General features: G+C 39.3%; 1 protein-coding gene across 6 annotated transcripts in view; it reads right to left on the bottom strand.

Annotated features, from left to right (window-relative positions):
• astn1 (astrotactin 1) overlaps positions 1-16,506 on the bottom strand; it is a 327,153-nt gene that overhangs the window by 34,976 nt on the left and 275,671 nt on the right. For 5 of the 6 annotated variants that reach the window (XM_072364268.1, XM_072364269.1, XM_072364271.1 and 2 more), the window contains 3 exons: positions 9,989-10,266; positions 8,087-8,220; positions 7,529-7,680 (listed from right to left, as the gene is read on the bottom strand). In XM_072364268.1, the coding sequence (XP_072220369.1) occupies positions 7,529-7,680; positions 8,087-8,220; positions 9,989-10,266 (564 nt within the window). The remainder of the gene's footprint in view (positions 1-7,528; positions 7,681-8,086; positions 8,221-9,988; positions 10,267-16,506) is intronic. The other variant, XM_072364270.1, reaches the window with a different exon arrangement.

The following is a 16,506-nucleotide window of genomic DNA, read 5'->3' as shown; positions in this document are numbered from 1 at the left end:
ATTGCTAAGCTGAAGAAACCTCACACAAGAGAGGAGACACAGATTCACAATCAAAAGTGCCTTTGTCTGATAATATAATCAAAGGAAGAACCAATGATGTGCCAGATGGCTTTGCAACAGTGCTCCATGGAGATACCTCCACTGACACACAGGCAGCCACTTCATACATCAAAACAGAGGTCGGTGCTATTTTTCATGTGAGGCCATCATCAGGGACTGTTGCTAAATTCTAGAGGCATTATATCAGGAACTTATTGGAAGCAAAAAAAGCTCAGAACCCAACTGTTACACAGTTTCTTATCGCTGCTGTGTAAGTTGGCATTCTTTACTCTGGTGTCCATCAACCACAGAAGGAGCGTATGCCTCCCTGTTGACCAGGACTTGGAGCAGCCCCACTCTCCAGTACAATCAAGGACTGAAAACCTTAATGAAAAAAAACGATTGTCTTAAATGTGTATGTACAGAATATATGTTTACTCACACTCCGCATTCCTCATATCTTTCCCTTTTGTTTTTGTTTTGTCATTTCATATATAATTTTACCAGTTTAAATGGGTTTCTTGCCAATTTGCTGTGATGTGAAACACAGCAAAAGGGCTATTTTGCACAGATTTCACAATAGGTGTGCCTTGGGCATAAGAACTACTCCACATCTTTTCTTTTTTCAGTTCAATACTGCTCCAGTCTTCTTCTCTCCGCTCCTGCCCTCTCTGCTCTCCTTGGTGGTCTTGCTCTTTTCCTCTCAACTCGACAAAAAAACCCATTCATCTTCCAATCGATCATCCACTATAAGATGCATAAGGGGGAAGTCGGGATAGAACTCTCCTGCTTTATGCAAGTGTTTGTCTATCATTTTTTAAAAACAGCTCAGCCCCACCAACCACTGCGGTGTAGCTTTCATTCAGTGCAATTAGAGCTGCGCTGTGCAATTTCACACATCAGAGAGTCCAAATGGCAGCGAGGGGGAGCTGCTGAAAGTTTTGACAGCCTCAACACCCTGCAGATATGGAATGTTATTTTTGTAAACTGTGTAATTTTCTGACCTATATATTATCCTATTGGTGTCTAGTGGGTGTGAAGGGAATAAGTGGATTTAAATGTATCAGGGAGTCTAACTTTCTCTAGATGGATCTCTTTGCATCTGAGATTGAATATATATATATATATATATATATATATATATATATATATACACAGGATATCTATTCATCATTGTCTGTTTGTGTGAGGGAACTATACTTACATTAATGGATGCTTGCAAATGAATGGATTTTTTTCTAAGTTGATGGCTAAAACTATCAAAAGACAACAAAGAAACACTAATATTAATCACTTTTTAGTTAATTATGTAAAGGGCCTCTTCAGTTGACTGTCATGAGTGCACTTGGTTGTGGTGTGTTCTGAGTTCCAGGCGGAGCGGAGCAGGCGTCCAGAAAGTTCAGGCGGAGTCTGGCCTGCTCCTGTCTGCACACCTGTTGTCCATTTGCCTCCATTACTGGCTGACTTTTTAAGGATCAGCAGGAGTTAACAGACTGTTCGACCAACCCCTTTGGCTTGAAAAATAAATAATCATAGCACTTTGACGTTTTTAATCATGGTATCATTGCACACTGGTGCGTGTCAGAGATAACTGGAAACTTTTGAGTGCTGGTACCTCATTCTCCTGGACTCTGACCTTTCACTGTGTATTGTCATAACTGCTAATGACGTAAATGAAAATATTGCAGCCTTTAAATGCTTATTTATATTTTGACAGCATATTAACATGCAGCTCATACTTCCCATTTAAAAACGAACAGTGTGTTGTGAAAACACCTTCATTCCCCTACTTTTTTCTGGAGCATTTTAGCACAATTTGACTCACTGTTTTAGTTTAGTGGCCAAAACCACTTCTTTTAGCAATAACTGTCAAGCAACTGTAGGAGGTAAGGAGACAGATATTTCCTTATTAAGTTCATGGAAACAAAATCGGTGTAAAACGGTGGGTAAATAGAGATTTGACTCTGAGACTGATGGGCTAAAATATCCCTCTAAATTAATATTAATGTTCCTCAGTGTTTGGAATGTTCTTCATAAACATCTCCAGCAACACGAGGCCCCGTGGTGGGTCTCTATACATCACGAGTGTCTGAACAGACAAAATAACACGGTACAAATGACTTCCAACTGCCAGCCAAGACACAGAGTCTGAGCCTGCTCGAGAAGACGTAGCTTGTCAGTGCAGAAGGTGGCAGTAGCAGGCTTTACAATATGTGATGCCTGAAGACCATGTGGATTAAAAAAATGAACAAACAAAATAAACAGCAAACCTAACAGCATTAGCTTTCTATTTTTCATTAGCGTCAAACTCAGCTGGTCTTTCTTTAGTCATACTTATGGCAATTTAACAGCCAGTCAGAGAAAGCTCTTTCACCAACAGCCATGACAGCGATTCTACACGTTGAAATGACTTTTAAAAAAAAAAACTCCAACAGACTCAGACGATGGCGCACACGCAGAAAAATATACAAGAGAGACAAGCGAGGCAACTGGCTGCCAACTGTTATCTTGGTGTATAGGGCCCCTAACATTCATGTAAACATGCCCTGCTTACCCATATTAATTCAGTTTTATATCCTGCAATCTTTCAAGCTAAGAGCCTCCAGTCGTCTGCCTTTCTAAACTAGTGTCTACTTTAAGCAGCATTAGTGATGATTTATAAGTCTTCCACTCAGCCTGCCACACTCACTTTTGTGCTGGTTTTGCCATCAAGACTGCATGTCCATTTAAACCTGCTCTATGCCAACGAAAATGCTTGAGGGCTATGGGTATGTTTACTTATTTCTTTCTTAATATGCCCAAAACATGACACATCATGTATGTATTCATTAGGGAAGGCTAAGAACTATTTTAGGATCAGTGCAATTATTAGAGACTGTTACTGATTTATTCATTTTTTTTATTCAACACAAAAAAAAAACACCAAATCTATTAAATCAAGACATATATGTAGCAAAATAGCGCAAGAAAGCACATGTTTCAGTTAATCAAATAAGTCAATTTTTTTAAATACTTTTTACGACTTCAATAGCTGTAGTTTTTATAATAGTCTTTTCCAATAGAATGTACAGTATATGCTAAGCACTTGCTGTCTACTTTTCCTCTAATTCATTTCCACATTTTTCTGTTTCTTCCGTCAGATGGCCAAACACGTCAGAAACTGTGACTGCAAGTCAGCCCATCAAAACTACTTAGTCGTGGTCACTTAAAACATTTCCAGACCGCCGCTCTGCTCTAACAAAATCCTGGTTTTATAACCGCTTCGTCATCTGACAAAATCGCCACTCAGATCATTTACAGACGACATCTTTAATATGCAGGAAATTCAGCAATGCTTACGAGTGAGATCTCAAACAGAGAATGTTAGAGGCGACGGGATGTCTTAAATGGCCAGTATACTGGCAGGACCACAGTGGTCCAATCAAATGCCCATGTTGAGCTGTAACTGTGGCTCAACTATATACGTAACATAGTATTCATCATCGCAAATAAGATACAGGATCCCTGAAAAAGAGATTTTCACATAACTCTTGAAGAAAAAGTGAAACTTATGCATGATGCTAATCACACATCTATCACACATCCTAAAGGCAGACGGTAAAAAGTGCATATACTGATAGGAAGACACTCTGAAAAAACTGCTTGATTAGCATAAGCAGAGTAGTTGTCAAGTCAGCTGTTTTAGGTGTGCAGTGCGTGTCTTGAGGCAGAGATGGAACAAAATGGGGCTTTACAGGCAAAAAACAAGTAAAGTGTGAACCTTTTTTCGTCTGCAACAGCTTTACTGTGATGGATTATATCTGTCAGGCTAACGGTTTGCTTGCAACTTTGCTCTGAAGCAGATTATAAAGAGACAAGAATCTAATTCAAATGAGAACATAGCACCTCATCTATTTTAGCAACTTGAAATGGTGTCTTTCAATAGGTGTGATCATCATGAACTGCTTTCAGAATTTTGATGATACACAACAGTGTTATTCTGCTGCCTGAAAGATTAACTGTGCGGCTAAAGAAAGATAATGTTTTGCTTTTAAACTTTAAGTATGCATTTTATCTAGGCACCACAGCTCCAGTATATTCTCTCAAACACAAAAAATGTTGAATACTCGAGCATGCTATGCTTCCATTTTCAGTGTTTATCACCCTGACTGTAAAGATTAAAGGATGGGACGCACGTCTGCGTCGGAAGGTTTTGGAACCCAGCTGTAATGATAATATGACACAGAAAATTTGTTGAAACGGCACGGGAAGAAATTCTGTTTCAAAACAAACTAAAGGGCTCATTGGCCTTAAAAATGATTTTTTTCCTCCAAAAGTCCCTGTCAGTTCAGTCCCAGATACTCTTCTGTCTCTACACTTCCCTTTTCTTTACATTACTGTCACAGCGAAGGAATGGAACAGTAGGAATGGAATCAAAGTAGAACAGCTTTGATTCTGTTTGGTAATGCAGGGTTGTGTAAAGCTAATGCAAAGCTGCATGTAACACAATGTCTATTGGTTGGTTTTTCATGATGATATGATCTGAAGACCCAACGCCGACTAGAGTCTGTATAAACATCTCGTTTTAAAGTTGCACTAATATCATCAAACATATTTGAGAATTAAATAATTGAATCTAATTACTTTACAGGTATTTTAAATGTCCTAGCACGCCACAGACCGTGTTTGTGTTTTTCTTTTATTAATCTGATAATTTACTTAAAACAATATAATAATGACTAAATTATAGTTTTTCTGTAGAACAGGGAACGCTCACCCGAGTGTAGACATCTTCACTTGCATATGTTTGGTCGCCCAAGCAATGTCATATAATCGTTTCTAAAGCATGTTATTCGGTGCAGAAAAACATATTGCAGTAGTCTGAGCTGCTTTCAAATGCATAACTGCTACCACCTGGTTCAAATAATCTAATTTCTATCTTAAGTTGTTACCAAGCACAGAGGGAATGATTCTTCAAGTCATGCGGTTAATACAGCACATTCTAGGCCCATTATTACTAATATCAAAAACTTTGTTCATTGGCTCTAATGATATTATAAAGCTCAATGAACATCTGCACAGAGAAGTATGCTGCAAAGATACTGTGAAGGACAAGAAATGCAGTGTGACAGTTAATTATGATTCAGCAATCTATGACATGTACTACATTATGTACTTGCAATGCAAAAAATATGCAAAAAATAATAAAAAAGAGAGACACAAGTACCTTCCCCTAACAGGTTGAAAAAGACATGAAGACATGCTGGAAAAGAGATTCAATCAAAGTACAAATTTGAATTCACTACCTTGTGTGGCACATTTATTCCTCTGGGGTCTGAGCCCGTTTTGGTCGTTTTTGAATACTTTTCATTTTGCCTTTATAAACCACAAAAAATAAAGTTTGCTATACCCATGCTTGGTATCTTTTTTTCTAGTTTGTAATATCAAAATTAATTGTAGTTTATTTTCTACGGCGCCATAACGGCGTCACGCGATCTAGACCTCAGAGGGTTAAGTTTGCTTGGAGGAATCCATATGTGCTGCTTTCAGGCTCCAAAGAGTGAAGGATTTTGGGCAATTTTTACTTCAGCAAAGACAGACAGACATTCTAAAAACGTTATACTGTGCAGGCTTAGAAGATGAGACTATGCTTTGGTAAGATTCTGATTGGCTGAAAGTTAGCCTGAGCCAAAACGGATCGGATTTTAAGAATGATGTGCCAACAATAACAAACCGCACTGGTGAAGAGCATAAAGATCAGCTGTAATGGGCAATTTCTTCTTATTTTAACGCTTAGTTTTACATAATCGCAAAGTAGCTATTTGTTCTCTTTGCCTACTGTCTTTTCCACAGCAAAGCTAAAGGACCAACAACAGCATCACTTAAATCCTCCATCCCTTCTTTTTCTATACCCCCTTGGTCCGTCGGGCGGGGTACTGGTGCCTATCCCAGCGGTCATCGGGTGAGAGGCGGGGTACACCCTGGACAGGTCGCCAGTCCATCACAGGACCACACAGAGACAAACGAGACAAACAACCACGCTCACATTTTTTGAGACATTAATGAACCTAACATGCATGTTTTGGGAGAGTGAGAGGAAGCATTTTGAAAAGCCCCATTGCAGAAGCATGTTGAAAGTATTACAACTAAGCTAAACCATAAGTGCTGAGGCCATCTCTCTTATTCACCATAACACCACTAATCAAGAAAAGCATCTCCTTTTCTCTCCCTCCTGAACCCACTGTATTGATTAATAATCCTCACAGCTCGGACTACTCTCATTAAGCCACAACAAACTTTGGTACTCACAGGGAACTGTAACAGTCTCCATTATGGATTGGGTCATTACTGCTAAAATAAACTGACCCTGTTTTGCAAGCTCCGACTCTTACAGGGCCAGCGAAACAAGCAGTGCTCTCTGTCATGGGTAGTTACACACACTCCTGCTGGTCCTGTGGCTTGTTATATGACTTCCTCCTAATAGTGCAAAAAGGAGGGAAAACATACCTTAATGGGTAAATCCATTTGGAATGAACAGGGAACATAGAGAAATCCTTTTTGATGAACATATAAAAGGTGCTCGAGTTAATAGCCATATTACTTTCACAGAGAAGCTATTAACATTTTTGTTAGGTTTCTCTTCAAATGTGTTGCCAATTACTGTGGAAGACACAGATGTATACACACCTATCATGCTGTCATCTAGCTACTATGTTATAACCATAATAACAAATGTAAAAAAAAGAAAACAAAAACTGTTTTATAAAACCCGGCACTGGAGAAAGTCCTGTACTGAGGTTGTACATTTTTATAACTAGTGAACACCATCTCGTGGTGGTCTTTAAAATTACATATAGAATTGGGTCTTGACGAAGCAGATTCATGGTTAAACATGGACAAACACTGGGAGCTTCAAAGGATGCACTTCTTTAACATTTGGATTTAAGAATAGTTCTTTACTTAATTTAGTTTTTCTTTAAGTTGAATGAAATTTGGAGTGGAGCTCTATTTTAAACAAAGCCCATCGGCAACAGTATCAGGAGGTGAATACCGTCCCATTTTTTAGGTGAACACAACTTTTAAACCTGTTGACTAGGAATTGGTGGAGTAAATCAAACAAACCAGGCGTTTGCGCACAAATGCGGCTGACACATTGGAAGGCTTATGGTTTGAAAAATACAAGCTGCTAATACAAACCAATGCTAAAAACCAGCTCAAAGTGGTTCACATCCAAAACACCAACAGACCCCCTTTGCAGCTCAGTATCAATTCAATAAAAGGCAGTAAGTTATGTTTGGTAGAGGTGAATTATGCAAATGAACCTGCAAATGTCAGCAGGTGGAGGCTGTAACTTTGTACCCATAAACTGACACATAAAAATGTCTGGTTCATAAAGATTTTTTAACTATCACTGGTTGCCTGGCAACTATTAGTATAGATCACAATTTTTCAAAGGCTGGGCCTTATTTATGGCCAAACCCTTGACACGGGGACTTCTGAACAGACATACCTGTCTCAACTTTAGAGTGGTCGGTCCTCTCTGTCACCTTCTCCTGGCTGATGAGGTAATCGACGATCCGCACACCGATTGGCGGCTCTGTGTGGTTCCACTCCATTATGACCAATGAGCTGCTAGGCTCGTAGGTGTAAGACAGCTTCAGCCTGGCAACAGAGTGACAAAAATGTATAGCAATGCCACTGTGAAAGATGCTGTCAACAAGATGTCCTCATTACTGTAATTGTCAGCTTACATCATCCTTTTGCAATATCACAAACACATCTGTCCTAAGAAATAATATGGTAATTTATCCATTAAAGTCTGACTCACTCGGAGCGGTTGTCCTCAGCTATGTGGCACCAGCAACTTTCTGTACAGAGGTCTTTATGCCATCCAATAATTTTAAAACAACTCATTTAATTGGTTTGCACACCCATAAACGACAGGAGAAACAAACCATAGATCACTGTAATGTTTGGTCTCATCGAGATAGATTTCACTGGTGGATAGAATTTATCACAACCCTTCCGAGTGGGCTGAACAAAGACAAGGTAACAACATTTCACTAACATAGGTTGAGGAAGTGGGGCGCAGGTGGGAAGTCCATCTGAGCCAAAAGCGTTGGAATCACATCGACACCAGTCATCAATAACATCTCCCTTCCCTGAGCACCACAGCATGCTCATCATTGCCTCCTGAAGAGCCTACAAAGAGGGACAGCGTGAGATGAGCACAGGAAAAACTTAGACATGTTAACATTTGTTCAGTTCATTTTTCCTGATTTTTTGTCAATCAGATTGGTCAAAGTGCAGATAAGAGGATATCTGTAGGATAAAGATTGAGGAATGGCAACTGTCAGGTTAACATCAATAACCATGCGTAATATAAGGTGGATTTCCATTCACTAATGAAGCAAATGTGAAGTGATCACATTCACTTTCACTGCTTAGATGAGAATAAACTAGCTGTACAGTGTCACCAGTGGGTGGAGGTATGGGCTACATTGTGCGTGGTCTCAAGTCAGTAGAAAAAGTCATTCTACTAACTGGAAACAAAGTTTGAGGAGGAAATAAAAAGAAACAAACAATGGGTCTGGGTAAAATAGTCTTTTTTTTCAAACCTAACCTTGCCAGTGCGGCTCCCAAATTGTGGAATTTGTTGCCGTTACACAATAAAAAAGGTTCCTGCCTTTGGCCATTTTTAAATTTCCTCTTAAGACCTCTCCCAACCTCTTCCGCTTGGCTGTGGACCCAGTGTGAGATGTGGATTTTTTATATCTATTTATTTACTTTTTATTCCTACGTTCAGCTTTTTAGTCAGTGGTTGCTGTTTTTAAAGTGCTTTATAAATAAAGTTGGCTTAGCTAAAACAATACTGCATAGAAACATGGCACTCTAGGGCACACTAAACAGCTTAAAGTGATTCCAGTGCCTATGGAAATATGGCATATAAAACAAAGCAGCAAAAACTTGTGGAGAGATTGTCACATAAGTCATTTCTAGCTGTCGCTGAGGTAAAAAGTGTGGGAGGTGGGGGAGGCATGAGCGCAGGTATGGTGGAATGAGTAGCTGGGTTACAATTGATTAAAAATCCTGATAGATCCATCTGTATATGTATAGACACACATATTTCAACCAGGGATTGACAGATTCACACCTCATATCATTATACTGTAGGAACAAATGGAGAAACTAATGAGTGCAAAGAAGAAAAGCTACAACATGCATTTATTCTGAATGTTGCCTGTTATGTGTTCACACGAGCATCTGCACGGTCAACTACCAGCAACCTCCAAAAACAGCCTCTGTCAATAGCAGCAGTGGAGTCTGTCTGACTGAGCTCGAGGATAAAAGGGGTGGACAGCTCCGCATCGACCCTTTCTTCTTGCTGGAGGAGTAGAAGCATCATCGACATACAGTATTGATGGAGTGGAGTAAATCACAGCATAGTGCGGCATTTTATGGCACGGCAAGCAGAGAAAGGCGTGATTCACTGAAAGGGAAAGACTTCTCTGAAAAGTTCTTTGTGTCCATGACCTGGTTTCTAATGAAGCCACGAGCTTTGGGATCTCCCACATACTCTCTCTCTCTCATACACACACACACACACACACACGCACGTATCAAGAGCCTCATTGCAGTGTGCCAGCGAGAAGTCAGTGTTGTTTAATGATCTCACAGCTATACATTTGCCTGGATTATTAGCTGCTGTTTTCACGCACAAGTTTCCAGCTTTGATATGAATGAAAAAAGGTGAACGAGAGGACAAACGTGTGCTCATCTTACATACTGAAATGGTGAATTTAATGGTGTAATCTGTTGGAGGATGATGGCAGGATGAAGGCATGAATCTAAATGGTGTCATGGAACAATGATACTGTGGATACTGGTGTTTTCAGACTGCAAACAATAAGTCCAGATGGTTAGTCCATATTTGTACATGAAGGTCAAGCACAAAAAACAATCCACATACCTGGTAGGTCTCATTGTTGGACACCAGCTCGTAGATGGGTGCAGCTTTGGTAATTTTCAGAAGTACAGGCTCAGACTGCTGGCGCCCTTGTGTCGCCCTTGGGCTCATGTGGCAGAGGTGGCAGGAGCGTGGGCACTGACCCTGGCTGCTGCAGTCCATTCGGACGCCAGCTGCCATCCGTTTAGCCCCTGTGTCCAGTAGGCTGGCGATGTACGCCGGGTAGGTCAACGTTCTGGGCTCCTTGTCGCGCTCCTCGGACTCTTCTGAAGGTGAGTTACCTCAAAGAAAGGATGATACAGAGGTGGAAGATATATTAACTACAAAAAACGGACCCAAAAGAAACAAAGACATTTCAAAGGCCTTGAAGTGAGCCAAAAAGTACTGAGAAAAGGGAATAAAAAAACACATAGATATCTTTTCTGCTGTAGCAGCTTAGCAAAACAACAAAGCAAAAATGTGTTTCACAAATACCAATATTTTCATCAGGAGACATTGTAGCCTTTTTCCATCACAGAAATAGTCCACGAGAAGTAGTGAACAAGCATTTGTTCCACAGCAATAAATGCTCTATATCTACTGAACAATGAAAATTTGCTGTTGCTTTAAAAAAATTTGATTGACTTTGCTGTTTCTTTTCTGCTCGGCTTATAACGTTGACAAGAAGAAACTCCAACAACATCAGAGAAACATGCAGTTAATACCAATGAGATACAACCTGACTCTCCCTTGCCAGTTTTGTACAGCCATAATAGGCTGCACTTTACTTAATCTTTAGCAGAAATTTAAAGGGAAACACTCATTTTCCAACATTAAATAATTAGTATTGAAACAGAAGGTTGAAGTGTGCACACTCAGTCAGCTCAAAGCTTGTGTGAGACACTGTTTTGCTGGAGGGTTGCATATTTGATGCCTAGCTAAAAGTCGTGCTTTTCATCCAAACAGAGCAAATCATTACCAAAATTCCTCAATTTCTGATGAGGCTTTGGTGAACAGTATGATTCAACCAAAGACCAGATACATCTCTCAGGTTCTGTGTGATCACTTTCAGATACTATTCATCTATCATATTTTGTCCTCCACTTGTTCAGTTTCCTAAAAAATTTTTAGAGCACGCAACAAACTGTGCTGAAATGTGCCAAGTTTTCCCCTTGTTGGTGCAAATATACTATTTTATGTCTGCATCTAGCATTTTTCAAGAAAGTACCAGAAGAAAAAAGGGTTCTAATTTTGTGTCAGGTTCCTAGTAACAAAGTGCCTAACAATACAATTTAAAATGTCCTTTGCTAAGTTGTCTCTCATATGTAGACACAACACTGGCTCATCCCTTCAGTTAGGTATCTTTTGTTATGCTTTGTTATAATTCTTTAATCAGCGTGAAGTCGCTGAAAAAATGAAAAACACATTCTTCTGAAAATGGTCGGGTACAAGGACTGGACTGAAAATGACTGAGACACAAAAAACAAAGCTTACAAGAGACTACGGCTCTTTGAAAGCCAAAAATAAAGACATGAGGAGCGACTCAACACTTGCATGAAGTAACACAACGCAATTATAAGAGCAACATTTAAACCAAGAGCAAGTTTAAACGATATATCCTCGTTAAAGTTTCTTGAGTGCAACCTCTTAAGACATCAATTATGATGACTATGTTTATATTATGATATATTTATTCATGAAAAAAACATTTTGTGCCTGGCTGTGTGGGGAATTTCACTTGCAAACAAAGCAAAAAAGCAGTGAGAGAGGAGGCCAAGCTCAGTGCAGAACTCTGACACTGTTTTTCTATATTAAAAGGGAGAATTTTCCAGATAAGCATTTTGGGAGCCTGCCTGTTCGTGCACAAAATGCAGGCAATTTAAAAGCTCAAGCACCAATTAGGGAATAGACTTGTTGTGCAAGCTACCTTTGATGAAATACAACTCATCTTATGAGCCGTGGGACAAGGGGAGAAATATATGCACATAAGCTCAGGGTTGTGCACAAGAATGAGGGTGAGAAAAAAAGAAAGAAAGAAAAGATTTCAGAATGTATAATAGGAGCAAGCACAGGGAATTATTGCTTACTTAAGGAGTCAAACACAAAGGCCAGAATCTGATTGTGTTTGAATGTGTGTGCATACATACTGGTATGTGCATATGTGTGTCCGAGAGCTAAGTAAATATTCATCTGAGAATACAAGTGCTCATATTAATATTCAAAGTTTGTGTCAGTGTGGGTGTGCTGGCAGCTCTGCCCTGGTTGATAAAACATACTGAAAAATACGTACCCTTATTTTTTTTTACACCATTTGACTCGTAAGGCCTCAGAGGTTTCCTTGTTCTATCCTCATTGAAATGCACCAAGCTACATTTGGTTCAGTTAAAAAGCAAATATTAAGAATTAGGTCATTATCTTATCTTATAGTGGAATATATGGCTCTTAAAGCTACCATCTGCATTATTTCTATGTGTTTGCAGTACCTTTAAAGTTGTTCAAAACACAAGGGTATAAAATCAACGACTTAAAAGCTTTAAAGGGAATGCAATCAATACTTTTAACTGCAAGTTAAATAACAATATATAAAAAAAAGTGACAACATGAAAGGGGATTGGCCTACAATTCTCATAACACTGATAAATTTACTTTAAAGCGCATTCAGGATCTAAAGAGTCCAGTTTAGGTTTGGTTTAGTGCAGCAATCATCACTGTTAGCTGAGACCTATCAGAGTAGAGACAAAAAAAGAGCTAGAATGAAACTGGAATTGGCCTCACACTTGCCAAGTGCCCAGAAAGCCAATATAGTCATAAGATTGCTGCAATAATGGTGGATCCATGAGACAGCAACTGCTTGCTAACAGGAACGCCATATCCACTTGAGAGGTGTGATCAACTATGTGCTTAGAACTTGTTTCTGCTGCCCTTAAAAAAGTTATTAAAAGTTCACTGATCAAAAGCTTAGCAAAGCACACCTGAGAACAAAGCGCACATTGGTGAAACAGAGCAGTCCACATGAGACTGCCAAATGACAAGCAGAAAACTGAGACGTTGGACCACAGCAGACTGCTGCCGAGGCAGAAATAAGGGAAGAGGAAGCACACAGACACCCAGAAATATCTATCAAGCACCAGCCTAAGACAAATGACATCAAACATGTGGTGGTGAATTAAAGTCTATTTTGAGATTATTACTGCCTCAAGATCAGAACGTGCCAGGTCCAGTAAAATTGTGAAATTAATTTTCTTTAACAAGAATATGTCTAATTCTGCTCACATGGGTGTGTTTCTTAGATGGCCTCGAATGCTAACAGGTTTCTGTGAAGCCTTGGAACTGGGCCATTTAGGCAGATTGAAAGGTAAGGCTGTTCCACATGAATGTGTAGATTAATGAATCTAATTATGGACTGGATCACAACAACAGAGAGAAAAAAATAATCTCAGATGTTCCAACTTTCTCTCTGCTCATAGGCTCATACTCCCCATCATCTACATTAGAACTGAAGAATCCTTTCGAATGAGAAATGCAAGAGGAAGTCCAATTGCACTTATTCAAGCTCTGATGATTACCATGACCTGGATGGCTGGGAATCTACATCAACACATGTGCCAACATTATGACCACTGAACTGCTGCCTGGTATAAAAACAGTTCACCTGACTAATCAATGACAGCACAGAGAAAGATAGGTCTAAATAGAAAAAGAAAGAAAACACTGAGTGGTTTGGAGAAGGTGAGATCCCAACCTTTTTTTTTGGTGAGAGCAACAGGGTTACAAAATATTTGCATTCACAGACTGAATGCTGCCAAGAATGTCCGTGTCCTTGGACTCCCGATCAACCGAACTTTAATCTACTGCTGTCAAGCTGGCTCCCTTCCGACTAATCAGCTCTCATCATTCTATCTTCACTTGCCACCTTTTGGCAGATAGAAATTAAATGTGGCAGTTATATTAGGCCATGCGGGAGTCTTTTAGGGGAAAGAAAATTGGCAATGATGAGTTCAGTTTAGTGGTGGTTTAGTTCAGCAGTGATCACTGTCAGCTGAGGCTTCTGGGGGATATTAAAATGGACGAGCAGCCTGACCCGAAGACACCTGATGGCCATACACACATTTTCATTTCAAATCAAGCACAAAGTATATTGCAAAGCTTTAGCATATGTAGTGGTTCTAATAATAAAGCACTAGCCGAGTCTGTTTCTGCAGACGTGTGTATTTAGAAGCAATCTCCTCTTATACAAATGCTCGGCTTTGTTGTTTTGTTGCTATGCTGACCAGTATGAACAGTCCTTCTAATATGTATTTGGATTCACTATCATCCTGTAATCATTGCTTTGAGCTTTATGATATGAGTGACACTTAAGGGCACTACATTACTGGTGCCTACATGGTAGCTTGTCAGTCACAAGCAGTCCCTGACCTAAAACATAAATCATAGCTTTATTGTCTACTTTCACTCTAACGTTGCCACGAGCCAGTGTGAGACTCTGACCGTATGATCACCTAAAACAAAAATGCCACAGTTTCAGGGTTTACTTTTAGAATATATTCTAAATGTCGGATTAAAAAGCATCCACCGATCAAACACAGTTGACTAGCTTCCTCTGTGCTGAACGTGACCTCAGGGATTCCTTCACTTTCTGTTGTTGACAAGTCATAAAAAAAAGCAGCATGAACTGCAGGAGCGGCATGGCAGAAAAAAGCTGTAGTTTCACAGCCTGGACTTTAAAAAAAAAATAGCAGTATCCATGAAACTGAAAAGTGGCCCATGTCTATAATTAAATAAAAAAAGCATTTACATCATACTTCATTGGAAAACCAGTGACTGATGATAACTGATTTTCTGTGACTTCTAAACAATCAGACTTTTTTTCTTTTTTCCAGAGACGTCGTCCCTTGTTGGCTATTCAAGGAACTCTTGTTTTGTCCACTTTTCACATGCTGATCTTTTATATACCATACTTACAATAGACCATAGCAAAAACTTTTGGTACAGACAGCCATCTTCCCATCAGAATATTTGTCCCAAACAGTTTAAATTCCTCTAAAGGAATAAATCTATCATTTCGGAATTTAACTAAGGGATAAATCTAAAAATGAGACTCGATGAATGGCCATAGAATTGGGAAAAGACATTCAGGTAAGCCTTGACTAATTGTCAGGACCTTTTCAGGTTTTTAGAATGCCTGAAGGTGGCTTGAACGAAGCTGAAAAATGGGTACCTTTTGAAATCACTTTCAAAAGAAAAATACTAATCTCGCCAAGACAATATGGCATCAGCAGGATATCACTATCTCACAGTGACTTGCGAGTATCATCCTCTATTGGTTCCATATTTCTCCAAATTGGACACATCTGCTTATGTCTTTCACATGAAAAATAGCTGCTTCCTCCACACAGAGGTAAAATGTCCCTCCAGAACATTCAATGAAAAGCTTTGGTTGTAATTTAGGACACATTAGACTCATCCAGGTAGCTCATCTGGCAGGGAACTCGTGGAGAATCACGCACTTTGAGTTAATAACTGCAATAAGAGCTGTAACAGGCTGCTTCTGTTTTATGAATTCCAATGCGTACCATAAGGCTTGTCCAGTGTGATGCATTAAACAGACGCAATACAACAGAAATGGCCATCATTTTATGAGTTGACTTGTTCTCAAGTGATACTTGTATCACTCTGCTATGTGAGTGTTTGAAGAGAAAGAGATAAGACACAGAAGAGGAAAATAAATGTATGACCTTTAAATTCAAATTTATGTTTTTCGAGGAGTAGACACAAGTCTACTTATACATGAATATGAAAGAGTAGTTTTAATATGTTGAGGGGTACAGATGAATGAATGATGGGGGAACCTTTACTGCCTTTGTTTGAGTATCTCTGTGTAAACTACTTATTCTCCCACAGTGAGCTATGGGCTGTAGATGTGAGGAATGAATGACTTTCCAACATATTTTTTTTCTGTCACACAAAAGGAAACAAGACAGCAACAGGCTTTTCTTTGAACATTTCCCAATGTCTTTTTCTTTTGTTGCCAGTCTCAACCATTTTTGTCTTTTTTGCCACATCTCCTCCTTGTGGTTCCCCTGTCACTCTTACCAAACAATATGCCTCAATCAAATCTTTTCTTCCCCTCAGCACCAACAGATGAGTGTGAAGAGGGAAGCTTAAAGTATTGTACTGTGTTTCTATTCTAGCATCTTTAAGCTTTTGATTTTTTTCTAGCAACATTAAGCTCTCTTAAAAACGAGAGGGTGCATGAATATAATGATCTAAGCAACTAAACTAATGAGAACTTCAGCCCTACATAAGCTTAAATACACATGCTTTTAAATGATATTATGCTGTATATTGGTTTGAAGAGTCAAATCATGCACAGGCAGAGAAATGTTAGTTTACACACACAAACAACTCTTAAAAAGTAGTGTGTTCGACAGAATCAGAAGCAAGTGATGGCAAGAAAGGAAAAAAAAGAAAAAAAAGCACTTTCATCTCCTCCTCCTCTGCTCCAAACTTCCCAAAATACAATTTTGGATCCAATTTTTCTG

This window comes from Leuresthes tenuis, unplaced genomic scaffold, assembly GCF_036924035.1.
Source record: "Leuresthes tenuis unplaced genomic scaffold, fLeuTen1.0.hap1 SCAF_14, whole genome shotgun sequence".
In the NCBI taxonomy this organism is placed as follows: Eukaryota; Metazoa; Chordata; class Actinopteri; order Atheriniformes; family Atherinopsidae; genus Leuresthes; species Leuresthes tenuis.
This window is presented reverse-complemented; position numbering and strand designations above follow the sequence as displayed.